Source organism: Panthera leo, chromosome E3, assembly GCF_018350215.1.
Source record: "Panthera leo isolate Ple1 chromosome E3, P.leo_Ple1_pat1.1, whole genome shotgun sequence".
NCBI classification, from domain to species: Eukaryota; Metazoa; Chordata; class Mammalia; order Carnivora; family Felidae; genus Panthera; species Panthera leo.
The window spans coordinates 6,353,512-6,365,800 of record NC_056694.1 but is presented as its reverse complement, the minus strand read 5'-3'; the positions used below and the strand labels follow the sequence as shown (position 1 = coordinate 6,365,800).

General features: G+C 54.2%; 1 protein-coding gene across 1 annotated transcript; it reads left to right on the top strand.

Annotated features, from left to right (window-relative positions):
- The first annotated feature begins 112 nt into the window (after positions 1-112).
- On the top strand, positions 113-10,695 carry PDAP1 (PDGFA associated protein 1). Its single transcript, XM_042922549.1, has 6 exons — positions 113-222; positions 3,444-3,535; positions 4,849-4,959; positions 6,543-6,664; positions 8,739-8,890; positions 9,968-10,695. The coding sequence occupies exons 1-6, from the start codon at positions 210-212 to the stop codon at positions 10,024-10,026; spliced, it is 549 nt and encodes a 182-aa protein (XP_042778483.1). The 5' UTR covers positions 113-209; the 3' UTR covers positions 10,027-10,695.
- Positions 10,696-12,289: the final 1,594 nt, after the last annotated feature.

Below are 12,289 nucleotides of genomic sequence, written 5' to 3'. Positions count from 1 at the left end.
GGCAGCGCGCGGGCGAGCCTGGACTCAGGCGGCTCGCGGGACAGTCTTCGTGCTCCGGCCTCCTTGAAGTCCCCGGTCCTCGAGGAGGCGGCGGCGGCGGCGGCGCGCTGAGGGTACTGGGCCGGGCGGAAGAAGTTGAGCCCGAGATATTTCCGGTTCCGGTGTCAGTTCGAGGCGCCGCCGCCGCTGCCGCAGCCGCCGGATCCGCGATGCCTAAAGGAGGTGAGGGCCAAGCGCGCGTGGCCTGCGGGCCTCGAGGGGCTGCCCGAGTCCGGCTCCAGCTGTTCATTCTGCCCGCGGGTGTCTCGGAGAGCGGCGCCGAGGGAGGACGTCCGCGCCGGCTGAGGGCCAGGCCTGGGCCTCGGCGCCCAATTGTCCCGATGGAGAAACTGAGGACCGGAGTGGCTACGAGCCACTCCTTCGGGGGTCTGAGGAGACCCAAGGCCCCGGCTCCTCGCCGACGCCGAAGGCCTGATCTGGGGCGCGCTTCTCTTGGCCTGAGGGACCTGGAGTTTACTCCCTCTTCCAGGCTCGCGGGGACTGAGTCACCGCGTCCCGCGCCTGTGCCGAGCCCGTCTGCCTTGCGCGTAAAACGTGGGGCCTCTCGAGCTCCGGGCGAGTGAGGCCTGCCTAATGAGACCTAACTTGATGCTCTCGAGGCTGGCTGGCTGGCTTTAAATGTCCCTATTCGGCAGCGGCTCTATGTGTGTCTCTGAGCCAGTCGCTTAACCTCCCTGTGTCTCAGTTTTCTCATTTGCAAGGGGCTTTTGATTGTACCTACCTCATAGTAGTGATGTGAGGCTTACACCACCAGGTGATCCACGTGGAGTGCGCAGCACAGCTCCAGGCAGCCAAGCGCTCGCTAAGCATTATTTATACGGTTTCGTCAATTTCTTGGCCAAGAGGGTAGAAGATGCGTGGCTTCCCAGTGGATCGTAGACAGTCCTTTCTCTTTCCCCTAAGAGTCCGTAGTTCTTGATTTCAAGTCTAGCTGTGTCACTGCCCAACTCTGTGGCCTGAAACAAATTATTTAATTCCTGCCCATTTTTGTCATCTGGAACACCTGGCTGATAACCCTTAGCTTGGAGAGCTGGAGATAGAGGTCATAAAATAATGGAGCACTCAAAGTGCCTGGCTAACTTCTGGTCCAGAACAGATGTTCAGTTAATAGTGGTAGCTCAAGTGTCATGTTGGTTAAGATGCTTTAGCCCACAGGAAATCTACTTGGAGCTTTTTCAAACCTAAATGACTTCCTGACTCTCTACTTGCAGAGATATTGGGGCTTACAGAATCGAATCCATTTAAACCTACCTCTCTGTTGATTTAGCCTGGTAGGAAGAGCCAGGTGTCTTCCATTTTGCACAGCCTCCTGTTGTGCAAAATGAGGGTGCCATCTGAACCCTTCTGGTTCCAGAATTCTGGTTCTAAGTGTCCTACTTCATAGATAGTTTGAGTCAAAGTTGGAGGTTACAGAATTCCAAATATGAATTCTTGGTTAAATGACTTGGTCTTTGGCTTGTGAAAAGCTTTATGAGCAGATAAGATTTACCTATTTTGCTTGGGTTTATTTGCTTGAAAAGCAAAAGAAAACAAGACTTTTTTTTTTTTTTTTTTTTTTAAGTATAAAATTATCCAAGAGAAAAGGATGAACTCTTGTTTCCATTAGTAACTGTAAAGCATTTTCAAAGGCATGCTGGTAAAAGTTATTGTAGTCTGAACTAAGGTCCATATCCCCTAGCCAAGTGTGCGGAATGACAGCGCGTAGTAGCCAGTTTTGAGTTGTTATTACTGCCTGGAATATTGAGAGGCCTGGAAAGCTTGTTGGGTTTTTTGGTTTTTTTTTTTTAACTGGCAAGCTTGATCTCTCACAATAGGACTTGGATGAGCGTAGACTGAGACACCCCCGGGAACCCAGGTAGTCATTAAAAATGGGTGGTGTGATCTGTAGCAGCCCAATTATGGCTTTGCAGCTGCTGTCTAGGAAATAAGAGGAGGTTGGTATCTCTGCTACCTTCTCTTGAGTCCAGAGAAGCTGTGGCTGTCTAATTACAGATTCTCTGCACTCAGACTCACTAGAAATCAGCTGGGCCGAAGCTTCCAGAAGAGGTGGGGATGGATTGAGGCCACAACCACCCCAGCGTCTTCCAGGACCAGCAGGGCAGGGGTCAGTCTATTGTCCTAGCTCAAGAGGCTCAGACTGATACTCTTAGATGAACTTTAATTGCTAATCACACTTTTAACTGTTAGAAGGGAGTCAGCTTTATTTTCAGCTTTAACTTTGCCAGCTATGTTTCTTACTCCGCATGCAAGAAAGTTTCCAATAGGTTTAGGGTTTTTTCCTTATAGTATAATGCTCAGGTGAACAAAAAGTGTTTCATTACATCCCCTGACCTTTTTTTTTTTTTTTTTTTTTAATGTTTATTTATTTTGAAATAGCACGATAGGGGAAGGGACAGAGGGAAAGAGAGAATCCCAGGCAGGCTTTGCCATGTCAGCACAGAGCCCAATGTGGGGCTTGAGCCCACAGTCCATGAGATCACGACCTGATTGGACGCTTAACCGACTGAGCCACCCAGGTGTCCCATATTCCCTGACTTTTATAAGGAATCACTAATGTGGTCAGTGGCTTTGTTTTTTATCTCCTGCCAAAATACCTTATTAGAAAATTAGCAAACACAGCATACGTTTTTGTAGTGCTTAATCCGATCTCAGGCACTGTTCCAACAGTTTTACATGTGTTAACAAATTCATTCCCATGACAACTCCAGGAGGTAGGGACACAGCTGAAGACACTGAGACTGAGAGGTCAGGTACCCTCCCAAAGCTTGTAAGTGGTAGAGCTGAGATTTGAGCCTGAGGGTCAGACTCCAGCATTCGTGCTCTTCATCATTCGGTTTCAGTCTTTAGTGTCTTGTCTTTAGAATGGGATCAGCCATGATTCTCCACATATGGGCTCAAAGGTGGGGCTAGATTCAGGCCACAACTACCTCAGCATCTTCCAGAACCAGCAGAGCAGGGGTCAGTCCATTGTCCTGGCTCAAGAGGGTCCATGGTTGTGCCAGAACTTTTGCAAGTAAAAAGGACTGTAGTGTTAAATGTTCTTACTGCATTTTGACCTGAGTTTGGATTCTAAGGCACTATGGGATTTAGCCAGTTATTAGATGCAGCGTGCCCTCTCCCACATCCTCCTCTCAGGTCTTATCTGTAGGAACCTATGTCTAGCACGTAGTTTGGTGCGGCGTCAGGTGGTCGCATGTTGCCTCTTTTGTCCCTTTGGATATGTGAAGGGAGGAGAATAGGTTTGGGTGGTGCTTGGTGAGGGGTAGGGGAGGTCTCTGCAGCCTCTGATGACAGCACCTCAAGCAGGAGGCAGCCCTTTGGGGCTCAGGGCAATCAGGGAAGCTGATTACCTCCCACCTCCTAAACTGCCGATCCTCGTGCAGGGAGAAAGGGAGGCCACAAAGGCCGGGCACGGCAGTACACAAGCCCTGAGGAGATCGACGCGCAGCTCCAGGCTGAGAAGCAGAAGGCCAGGGTGAGTACGTGCCTGTGCCAGCCACTCCAGTGGCCCAGGGCAGGGCCCTGCCTCTTTGTCATCCAGAGAGGCCAGGCAGGGACCACCAATTCCTAGGCAGAAGCCAGCACCTGAGGTGGGGGGGCGGGGCACGGGCAGCAGGCGGGTGTCCCTGAACAACCAGCGACAGTGAAGAGGAGAGGTATCTTCTGATTGAATCAATTAGAACTTTGTTCTTTTAGCGATGGTTGCCTTAGTGGGTGTCTCTTCTTGGTCCTGTGTCCTGCTTTCTGGGAGCTGTCATTTTGCCAGGCCCTGCCCATCCATAGCTCAAACTCCCTGCACTCCCCATCTGTCTGCTGTAGCCATGCCACACCCAGCACAACATAGTGCCCTGCCTCCCCTCACCCCCAGCAGGCAGAGCACCCTTCGTTCCTCCAGACCTTGCTCAGAGTCATCTCCTCTATGATTCTCACTGATGCTCTTCACCCTGCCCCCTCTGGTCCAAGCTTAGCAGTTCCCTCCACTCTGTTCCTGCAGTGTTTTTTCCAGCCTACTGTCAGGAAGTGGAATATTTCTATCCTCGTCAATGTCCACATCCCTGACCACACCATTAGATCCTTGCCTGAATAAGGGCCGAAAAGAGCACAGTCAGGCTGGATGGGTGACACCGCTGTGAAGGGCCTGGGAGCCCCTAGAAGGGAGGGGCTGCATTTGAATGGGGGAGGGGGCAGAGGGCTGGATGGAGGAGCTGCCAGCTAAGTGGGACCTTGGAGAGTATGTGGGCAAGTGGTAGGGGGAAGGATGTACTGGCTTTGTTAGGAATGTTTTTGGTGGGGAAGCAAGAAAGGTGGAGGGAAGTGGCATGTTGAGCGTTGTCCCGGGAAGTCATCGCAGCAGGGCATCTGCAGGGGCAGGCTCGAGTGACTGGCCCTCCATTTCCACCGTGGGAGTGGAACACGGCAGGACTTGCCCAGGAAAACAGTGCAGTTTGGCAGCTGCATGTGGCAGCTGGGGAAGCAGGAGGGGGGCTGAGTGGGACTGAGGTTCCCCGCCCCACAGCCGAGTCCTTCCGACCCTGGGAGATGAACTTCTCACCCAGGCTGGAGTGTGGGAATGGCTTCCAGGCTGTGGAGCCAAATATATAGGCTGCCTCTGACCCAGGTCCCCTATCAGGGGCCGGGGTTACAGAGTAGGACCCTTGTCATACTTGGTCCCAGCCTTGTGGGGGTTTAATTCCTCGGGGTCCACAGTCTGGAGGTGGTGGGAGCAGGGTTCACAGTCTAGGGGGTTTGTGCATTTTTGATTTTGCAGGTTGTCCATTTCTGAAACAGGAAGAAGAGGAACAAGGAGAAGAAGGTGGAGATGGGGCTGCGGGGGACCCCAAAAAGGAGAAGAAATCCCTAGACTCAGATGAGAGTGAAGATGAAGAAGATGATTACCAGGTGCTGAGTTTGGTGGAGGCCTGGGACTTGGACTCATTCATTCAACAAACATCTGTTAAGTGCTTGTTGGTCACCATTCCCAATGGTGGATGCAGACAGAGTCTTCAATCTTAAGGGGTTATGTTTTAATAGCAAGGTACAGACAATGAGGATGTGAACAAATGTTATGATTTCAGGTAGCAGCAAGTATTATGAGTAAGATGGACTGATCATGGGTACTTGAAGCAGTGTGTGGTGAGGAGGGTGACTTTTAAACTGAGATCTGAAAAACAGGCTGGAGCCCGGTGTGTGAAAAACCAACGTGCAGAGCCGTCAGGGTGGCCGGATTGGCAAGTGCAGGGGCTCCGGGGTCGGACAGGACAGCAGGAGGCTGGTGGGCATGTGCCTAGGTGGGTAAGGGGTAGAGTGGCTAGGGATGTGGGAGGAGAGTTTGGCCAGGGCAGCTCCCGAGTGGCAGTTGAAGGGTTTGAGTTTCACTGTTGCGGGTAGTGGGCAGCTGGTGGAGGCCTTGAAGTGGCGGAGAGTGATGACCAGATTTGCTTTTAAAAGGTGGTTGTGGCTTCTCTGCAAAGAGTAAATTGTAGAGGATGTAAGCGGGGAAATGGCAGCAGGTCACCAGACAAGAAATTGTGGCTGGGCCAATGGGGGAGAGGGGGCAGGTTCACGCTGTGTTTTTGGGTTTGCTGAAGGGTGGGTCCAGGGACTGAGGGAAGGAGGCATGAGGCTATGGCATAAGGATGGTCGAAGGAGCAGGGTAGGTGAGGGGTGAGTCTCGAGTTCCATTTAGGCACATGTCGCTTGTGACATGAACATACAAGTGGACGTGTTCACAGGTAGCTCAAATGGATGTTGTCGTCTGGAGCTCTGCGTCAGATTGGCTGGTATTTGGAACCTGTTTCCCTGGTCACTCAAAGAGAAAAGCTGTGGTCAACAGCACCTGAGACTTGGGCCCAGCCTGCTATACTGGGGACTTGTGCTCCCGTTGAACATCTCCCAGGGGAGGTGGGAGGTGCAGGCTCCCTAAACCCGTAGACTGCGATCCCATGGCTCCTTCTCATGTCACATTTCCCTCCCATGAGCTGAGATGGGTAGGAATTGGAATTGGTCCTGAGAACATCCTTAGTGTGGCCTGCCCTGGGGACCCAGCAGTGGTTGTTGCAGTCAGACGTGAGCTTCCAGAGGCTGAGCCTGAAGTAGGGGCGTAGTGCTCTGTGTTGAGAGCTTGTGAGTTGGGCTTGGGTTCTCAGCTCATCGGTCTGCTTCCTGGTTGGCCTTAGGCAAGTTGTTCAGTCCTGTGCCTCTGTTCTGTCACCTGTGAATCTGAGACAATAACCTCCGGTTGCTGGGACTTGGCATAGGTTGGGCTCCAGTCACGTGCACTTGCTGTCCTTGTACCTCCTGGGCTGGTGAAGACACCCCGAGGTGCTGTTCCCACTGTGAGGCTTGGGCCGAGCATCATGTTGTCCGGGGGTGGAGCAGAAGTTTGTCCCTGCCCAGGGGGGCTGTTGGGAGATGGTGGGCATGGCCCTCAGGGGCTCTGCTGGACGGACTTTTCCAACAGGCGGCTTCTTGTCTTACCTTAGCAAAAGCGCAAAGGCGTGGAAGGGCTCATCGACATTGAGAACCCTAACAGGGTGGCACAGACAACCAAAAAGGTCACACAACTGGACCTGGATGGGCCCAAGGAGCTTTCAAGGAGAGAACGGTAACCTCTGCTACTGGGCCTTGTGACCTGGGCACGTGGGCAGGGGGCTGACCTTCGTGGCGGGGTGGGAGGAGCGGCTGAGGCACCCAGTTCCCCTACCCTTGCCTCCTGGGCCCTGGGGTTCCCAGGGACTGGGTGAGGGCTCTAGCTACGGTATCTGTTTTTTTTTGTTTATCTCATTCCTCAAAGGCTCTATAGAAGCTTTTCCAGAAACACTAAACAAATAATTTTTCACCAGTAGGAACACAACAGGGAAAATAGAACAACAGTTTTAGACCTGAGCGTCACACTTGAAGTAATGCCCAAGGAAATGGAGGGTTATGGTACAGTCTCTTCCTCCACAGCACCCCACTCTGGGGACAGTTCCTTACCCAGCCCAGTCTGACCATTCTTGGCCTGCATTCTTTGATGTCATTGCCGTGGGGGTTGGGAGAACCCAGAGGTTCACAGTGCAGAGAGCACAGTGCAGAGAGGTCTGCTGGCTGCCCCAGTGCTCCCTAAGTCCCAGGTGGAAACGGAGCTGCAGACAGCCTTCTCTTTGCGATTATATGAGGGTCTCAATTGAGTGCTGAAGTGCCCTGCACATGGCCTTTCCTTGACAGGTAGTGCCTGGACTTTCCGTGGCCACCAGCTGACAGCAGGGACCTTATAAGAGGTTGAAGGCCACTAGGGAAAGCTGTCCTGTTTTGTTTTGTTTTGTTTTGTTTTTCCCTTCCTGGGCTGCTAAGATTTAAATCCGCCTTCCTGTGCTAACCCCATGACGGCTGAGGGTTTTACGAAAAGGCTCACAAGTTCGGGGTGTGATGAGAGGCTGCTAAGGATTCTACTCCTCCAGTAGCTTCCTTCTCACCAGTAAGAAGAGGATCCTGTTGTTACCCCCACCCTTTGAGGCTGCAGAGTGAAAGCCATGAAGGCCGGCATCCTGCCTGGCCCCGAGCCTTCACCCAGAGGACCTTGCAGAGCTTCTGGTAGTCTTGCTCATTGTTCCAGATGCCTCCAGGGAACCCCCCTCCCCACCCCCCAACCCTGGTTTGGATCTCTGCTGCTAGCTCAGAGGCTCCTGACCCTGCACCTGCCTCCCAGGGTAGGATCTGCTGGGCTGACAGGTGTTCCAGTCTCCTCTCTATTGCACGTGTCTTACTGAGAGTCTCCTGGGCGAAACATCTGCTCAGCTGACTTTTGGTGGCTGGCTCTCCTCCCCTCTGGCCAGGCCCCATGCCTTGTTTCTTATCACCCAGCGCGGTGTGCTGTCAGGGCCTCTGGGAGGCCAAGTCCCTTTCCCATGCTCCTGTTAGGGCTTCCCTGTCCCCTCCTCCAATACTTGGCTCGTCCAGGATTCTGGTATAAGTGGGACAATCTAATATCTCAGTGGAAAGTGCACGCTTCACTCCAGAATCTCAGGCCTGGGAGGAGGATCTCAGAGGGAAGACTTAATGAGAGGGAGGAGCTAATGACATCACCTCTCTACCTAGTGGGTTGGTGACTGACACCTTTGTCCTGTGGGAGTAGAGCTCTTAGGCCCACACCCTCCTTGGTGGGGGCTCACCACTTTGAAGGCAGCCTCTTACACATCTGAGCTGCTCTAATTGAGAATGTGCCATGTCCTGTGGACCTGAGATTGGGTGGGTGTGGTTCCCGTCTGTGGCCACTCCCTTCTCTACCCCTCGTAGAATGTGGTTCCCAGTGTCTTCCTCCTCTTGCTCATCTCTTGATACACAGTCCACTGGTTTTGCTCCCCCTTTCTTACCGGGGACACCAGACCCTAGTCAGCATCCCCCCGCCGGCCAATGCAGACATTGTTCACTGTGTGCTGAGTTCACCCCCATCCTATGTTACGTGTCTGGGGAAGCTGGTACACTGCTTGAACTTCCTCCAGCCCGCTGAGAAGTCCAGGCCTGTCCCTTTGCTTGTTTGTTTGGTGAGTGTCCATCAGGGAGGGGGCACACAGAGCAAGGGCACCCTCTTCCACTTGGGCTCCGGGCCCAAGTACTTAGCTTTTATTCTGGCTCCCACATCTAGCTCGGCTGATAATAGTGGGGAAGATGTCCCTTATGACACCATTTTATCCAAACAGAGAAGAAATCGAGAAGCAGAAAGCAAAAGAGCGTTACATGAAAATGCATTTAGCTGGGAAGACAGAGCAAGCCAAAGCTGACCTTGCCCGGCTGGCAATCATTCGGAAACAGCGGGAAGAGGCTGCCAGGAAGAAAGAAGAGGAGAGGAAAGGTAAGTCCTGAGCTGCCGGTGTGACTGCCTGACGGTTTCTGGGAAAGCCGCTAAACCCTGCGCTTCAGTGTCCTTGTGAAATGGGATGGGGTTGGGTTGTTGGGTGGAGGGCCAGCCTGTGTGTAAATGCACTTACTTTCTCATCAGTGGAGGTGGGCGTTTCTGCCCCAACCTTCTGGGGTGTTGGGAGGGCTCAGCAGCAGCTGGAAGTCAGATGAGGGTTTGGATCTAAGCAGAGCACTGTCTACAGCATCTGAGGGAAGCCGCAGGGATGTACCTAGGGCAGACCTTCAAGGCTGGAAGGTTCCACTGAATTATCCGGTGCCTTGTGTGGCTGGGAAAGCTACCTCGGAGAACCACCGTCCATCTGAGGGGCTTGAGAGGGTGCGGCAGGGCTGGGCTGGACCAGACTTCACGGTCCAGACCCAGGTGAAATCTGGCCCAACTGTCCCTCTTCCCTCATGCCCTCCCTCCCAATGGGGTCAGAGGTGGAGCCTTTTCCTAGGCCAGGATAGCTGTGGGGAGTTGGTCTGGTTTACAGGAGCATTTGACTCAGGACCTGGTCTCATGTGGGGCCTCAAGAGCCCTTAGGGACCAGCATGCTGTCCTGCCTCCTCACCAGATCATGGGGAAACTGAGGCCTAGATCGGGAAATAAGTTGCCCCAGGGTTGTCACCACACTGGAGGTAGCCTGCTGTCCCGGCTCCCTGTTCTTGCTTCACAAAGCCCGGGCAGGGGAGGAACTTCAGATGTTGCTGACTGGAGGTTTCGGCCCCCACAAAAGAGGCTGTAATTACGGGGTTCTGCCTCTGGGTGGGGTAAGAAGTTTCTCTTTGCCGGTAGCTTGAGTGTTGGGGGCCCTGTGTCGGGGGCAGCCACCCAAACTTGGCGAGAATGTCTGGACAGTGGCTCCTGCGGGAATCCTTCCTGGTCTGTTCCCCCTCTGCCAGCTGAGTCTGTTGCCAGAATGTGTTCTGAGGTCCCTCGGCCCTCCAGGGCAGTGCTTCTGGGGTGCGTGGGGGTGTGCGCAGGGAGGGGGTCTTGTGTTAACACCAACTGTTCCCTTCCTGCCCTCAGCAAAAGACGACGCGACCTTGTCGGGAAAGCGAGTGCAGTCGCTGTCCCTGAATAAGTAGCACGGCCTGTGGGAGGAGGCACCGGGGACCTGGGCCGCTCTGCCAGGACCTCTGCCGCGTCTCGCCCGCCCTGCCCTGGCGCCGCTGCAGCAGCCCCTCACGGCAAGGAGCCCCCACCCTGGCCTGGGGCCTCCTTTTCATCTTGGCACAGAAATCGTTTGGGGGGGGGATGGTGGGAGGGTGCTGGGGGAAGGGGCAGCTGCCATCTTTGAGACAGAAAGATGCGGGACAGCATTTCATATGTAACCATTGGAATGTCTTTGCTGTTTTTAGAATTCAGAACTCTTGTTGGGGGAGCCTGGGAGGTGGGGTAAGAAGAGCTTCCGTTTATCCCGTAGATTGCACAGTAGGGGCTGGTTGTGCAGAGGGGCAGCTGCTGCTGAGTTTGCAACAACCAGCCCCAGTCTGTGTTGCCTGGGTGCTCGCTCAGAGGGGCTGTTGTCCAGGAGCCCGTGTTCCTGGATCCCTGAGGGTCATGGCTTGTCCCCAGCCAGTCCCCTTCGCTCTTCCCCGCCCCATTCCCACCCTTCTGGCCAGAGCCAGGGCCCATTCTTAACCTTGCCCATTGATCATTTCAAGAAACCTCTGTTTACTGTGCAGCACCCAGGCAGAACATGCTCCACAAGTCCAACTTGTATATTTGGCAGATTAAACTTGACATTATCGTAACGTTTGTTCTGTGATCCATTTTTGGGCCCCCGTGCTTGGGCCCTTTTCACCCAACAGGGCATGGTGTTGCTGTCAGGCCAGTCTGCCCTGCAAGGTTCAAGGTTCACACTGCATCCAGCAGTGTGTGGGGACTTGTCCCTGGGCCTCCGAGCTAGGAGAGACCTCAGGACAGAGCCAGCTCCTCCCCTCCCTTTACCTGACCATGGCGGACCTTAAGTTGGAGTGGCCAGGGTGCCATCCGCTGCCCTCAGCAGGCCGACAGCAGCTCCGCGCCTCCCCGCCCTGCCCTCTAGGTGCCCCTGCTGGTAACAGTCTCAGGATTTGAGTGCTGGAAGGAAGTGTCCCAGCACCCACGTGACTGCCAGGCATCACCTCATCCTGTCTTTACCACCCCGGGTGGTGGAGATGGCAGCAGGGAAACAGACTTCGTGGTCACATGAGCTGCCTACAGAATTGGCCACTGTGCCTGTCCCTTCTCCTGCACCCCTTCATGAGGGGCGCTCTGCCTTGTGAACAGCAGTGTCCTTTGTGTACGATCCTGAGAGGTCAGTAACTTGTGCCAAGCAGGGGTTTGGCCTGAGGTCAGAAAGAGGGATTTAATGGGCAGAGATGGAATCAGGCCCCTGACTTCCAGGGACTCCTACCATGCCCCCCTGGGCTTGACCGTGCTAGAGGTCAACAGACCCAGGAGCCCCCGGCAGGGACACCACAGCCGCCAGTGTCTACAGCTCACCCTGGCCTGCAGAAAATCCCTCTGCCCCTGGGACCTGCGAGAAGACCTCCCCCTACCTGGAGGTCCTGCCGTATCTCAGGTTCTCAGGTTCGGTCTGTCCCATGCAAATGAGGTTTTCTGACAAGATGGAGGAAGGTACAAGAAGGTGGTGGCTGTTTGGCAAGGTGCACAGATAGTGCACGGTCGTTGCCTCCAGGGGCCACCAGCCAGCAGAACTGGAGCCACGTGGGGTGGTAAGGAAGTATCTTCTAACGTGCTGGAAGCTGATTTGCAGGAGTGGCCGGCATGAAGAGGCCGTGCTTGGCCAGCAAGGCTCCCGGTGTGCCCAGGACTGTTGTCTTGTTGGACCTGGTATGAGACCGGAGGCGAGGACTTCCCTGGTGGCTGCAGGCCCATGAGAGGTTGTATAGATCTCAGCGGCATACCTGGGTGACATGCTGGCAAGAGTTCTGGCTTGAGGCATTTCCTTCCTGGTTCAGCTAGAGATCCGGACACACATCAAGTACATTTCAGCAGACGCCCCTCAAGGCTTGGAAGTCAAACCTGAGCTTGGATCCTGGCTCTGCTGCCTCCTGCCCGTGAGACCTTGAAGAGGTAACTTCTTTCTCTGGCATTCAGTATGCTCTTAAAATGGGAATAACAAAGCCTTCCTCCCAAGGTGGGGACACAGTGACTCTTGGGTGTTAGGATTCTCCCAGTTGTGTCCTCCACCACTCACCCAGGTCACCCCAGCTGCTCCCTGTCCCTCCTCCCCTGCATCCTCTTGGTCCTCAGGGCCTGTGCTGTTCCCACATCATCTCACACCCACACAACAGCAGCAACCTCAGATCTCTGCCCAGTTCTAGTGGCCTGATTCCCCAG

Coding starts and splice junctions, on each gene's coding strand:
- PDAP1 (XM_042922549.1), top strand. Junction 3,536..4,848: donor CTGAGAAGCAGAAGGCCAGG/GTGAGTACGTGC, acceptor TTTCTGAAACAG/GAAGAAGAGGAACAAGGAGA. Junction 4,960..6,542: donor ATGAAGAAGATGATTACCAG/GTGCTGAGTTTG, acceptor GTCTTACCTTAG/CAAAAGCGCAAAGGCGTGGA.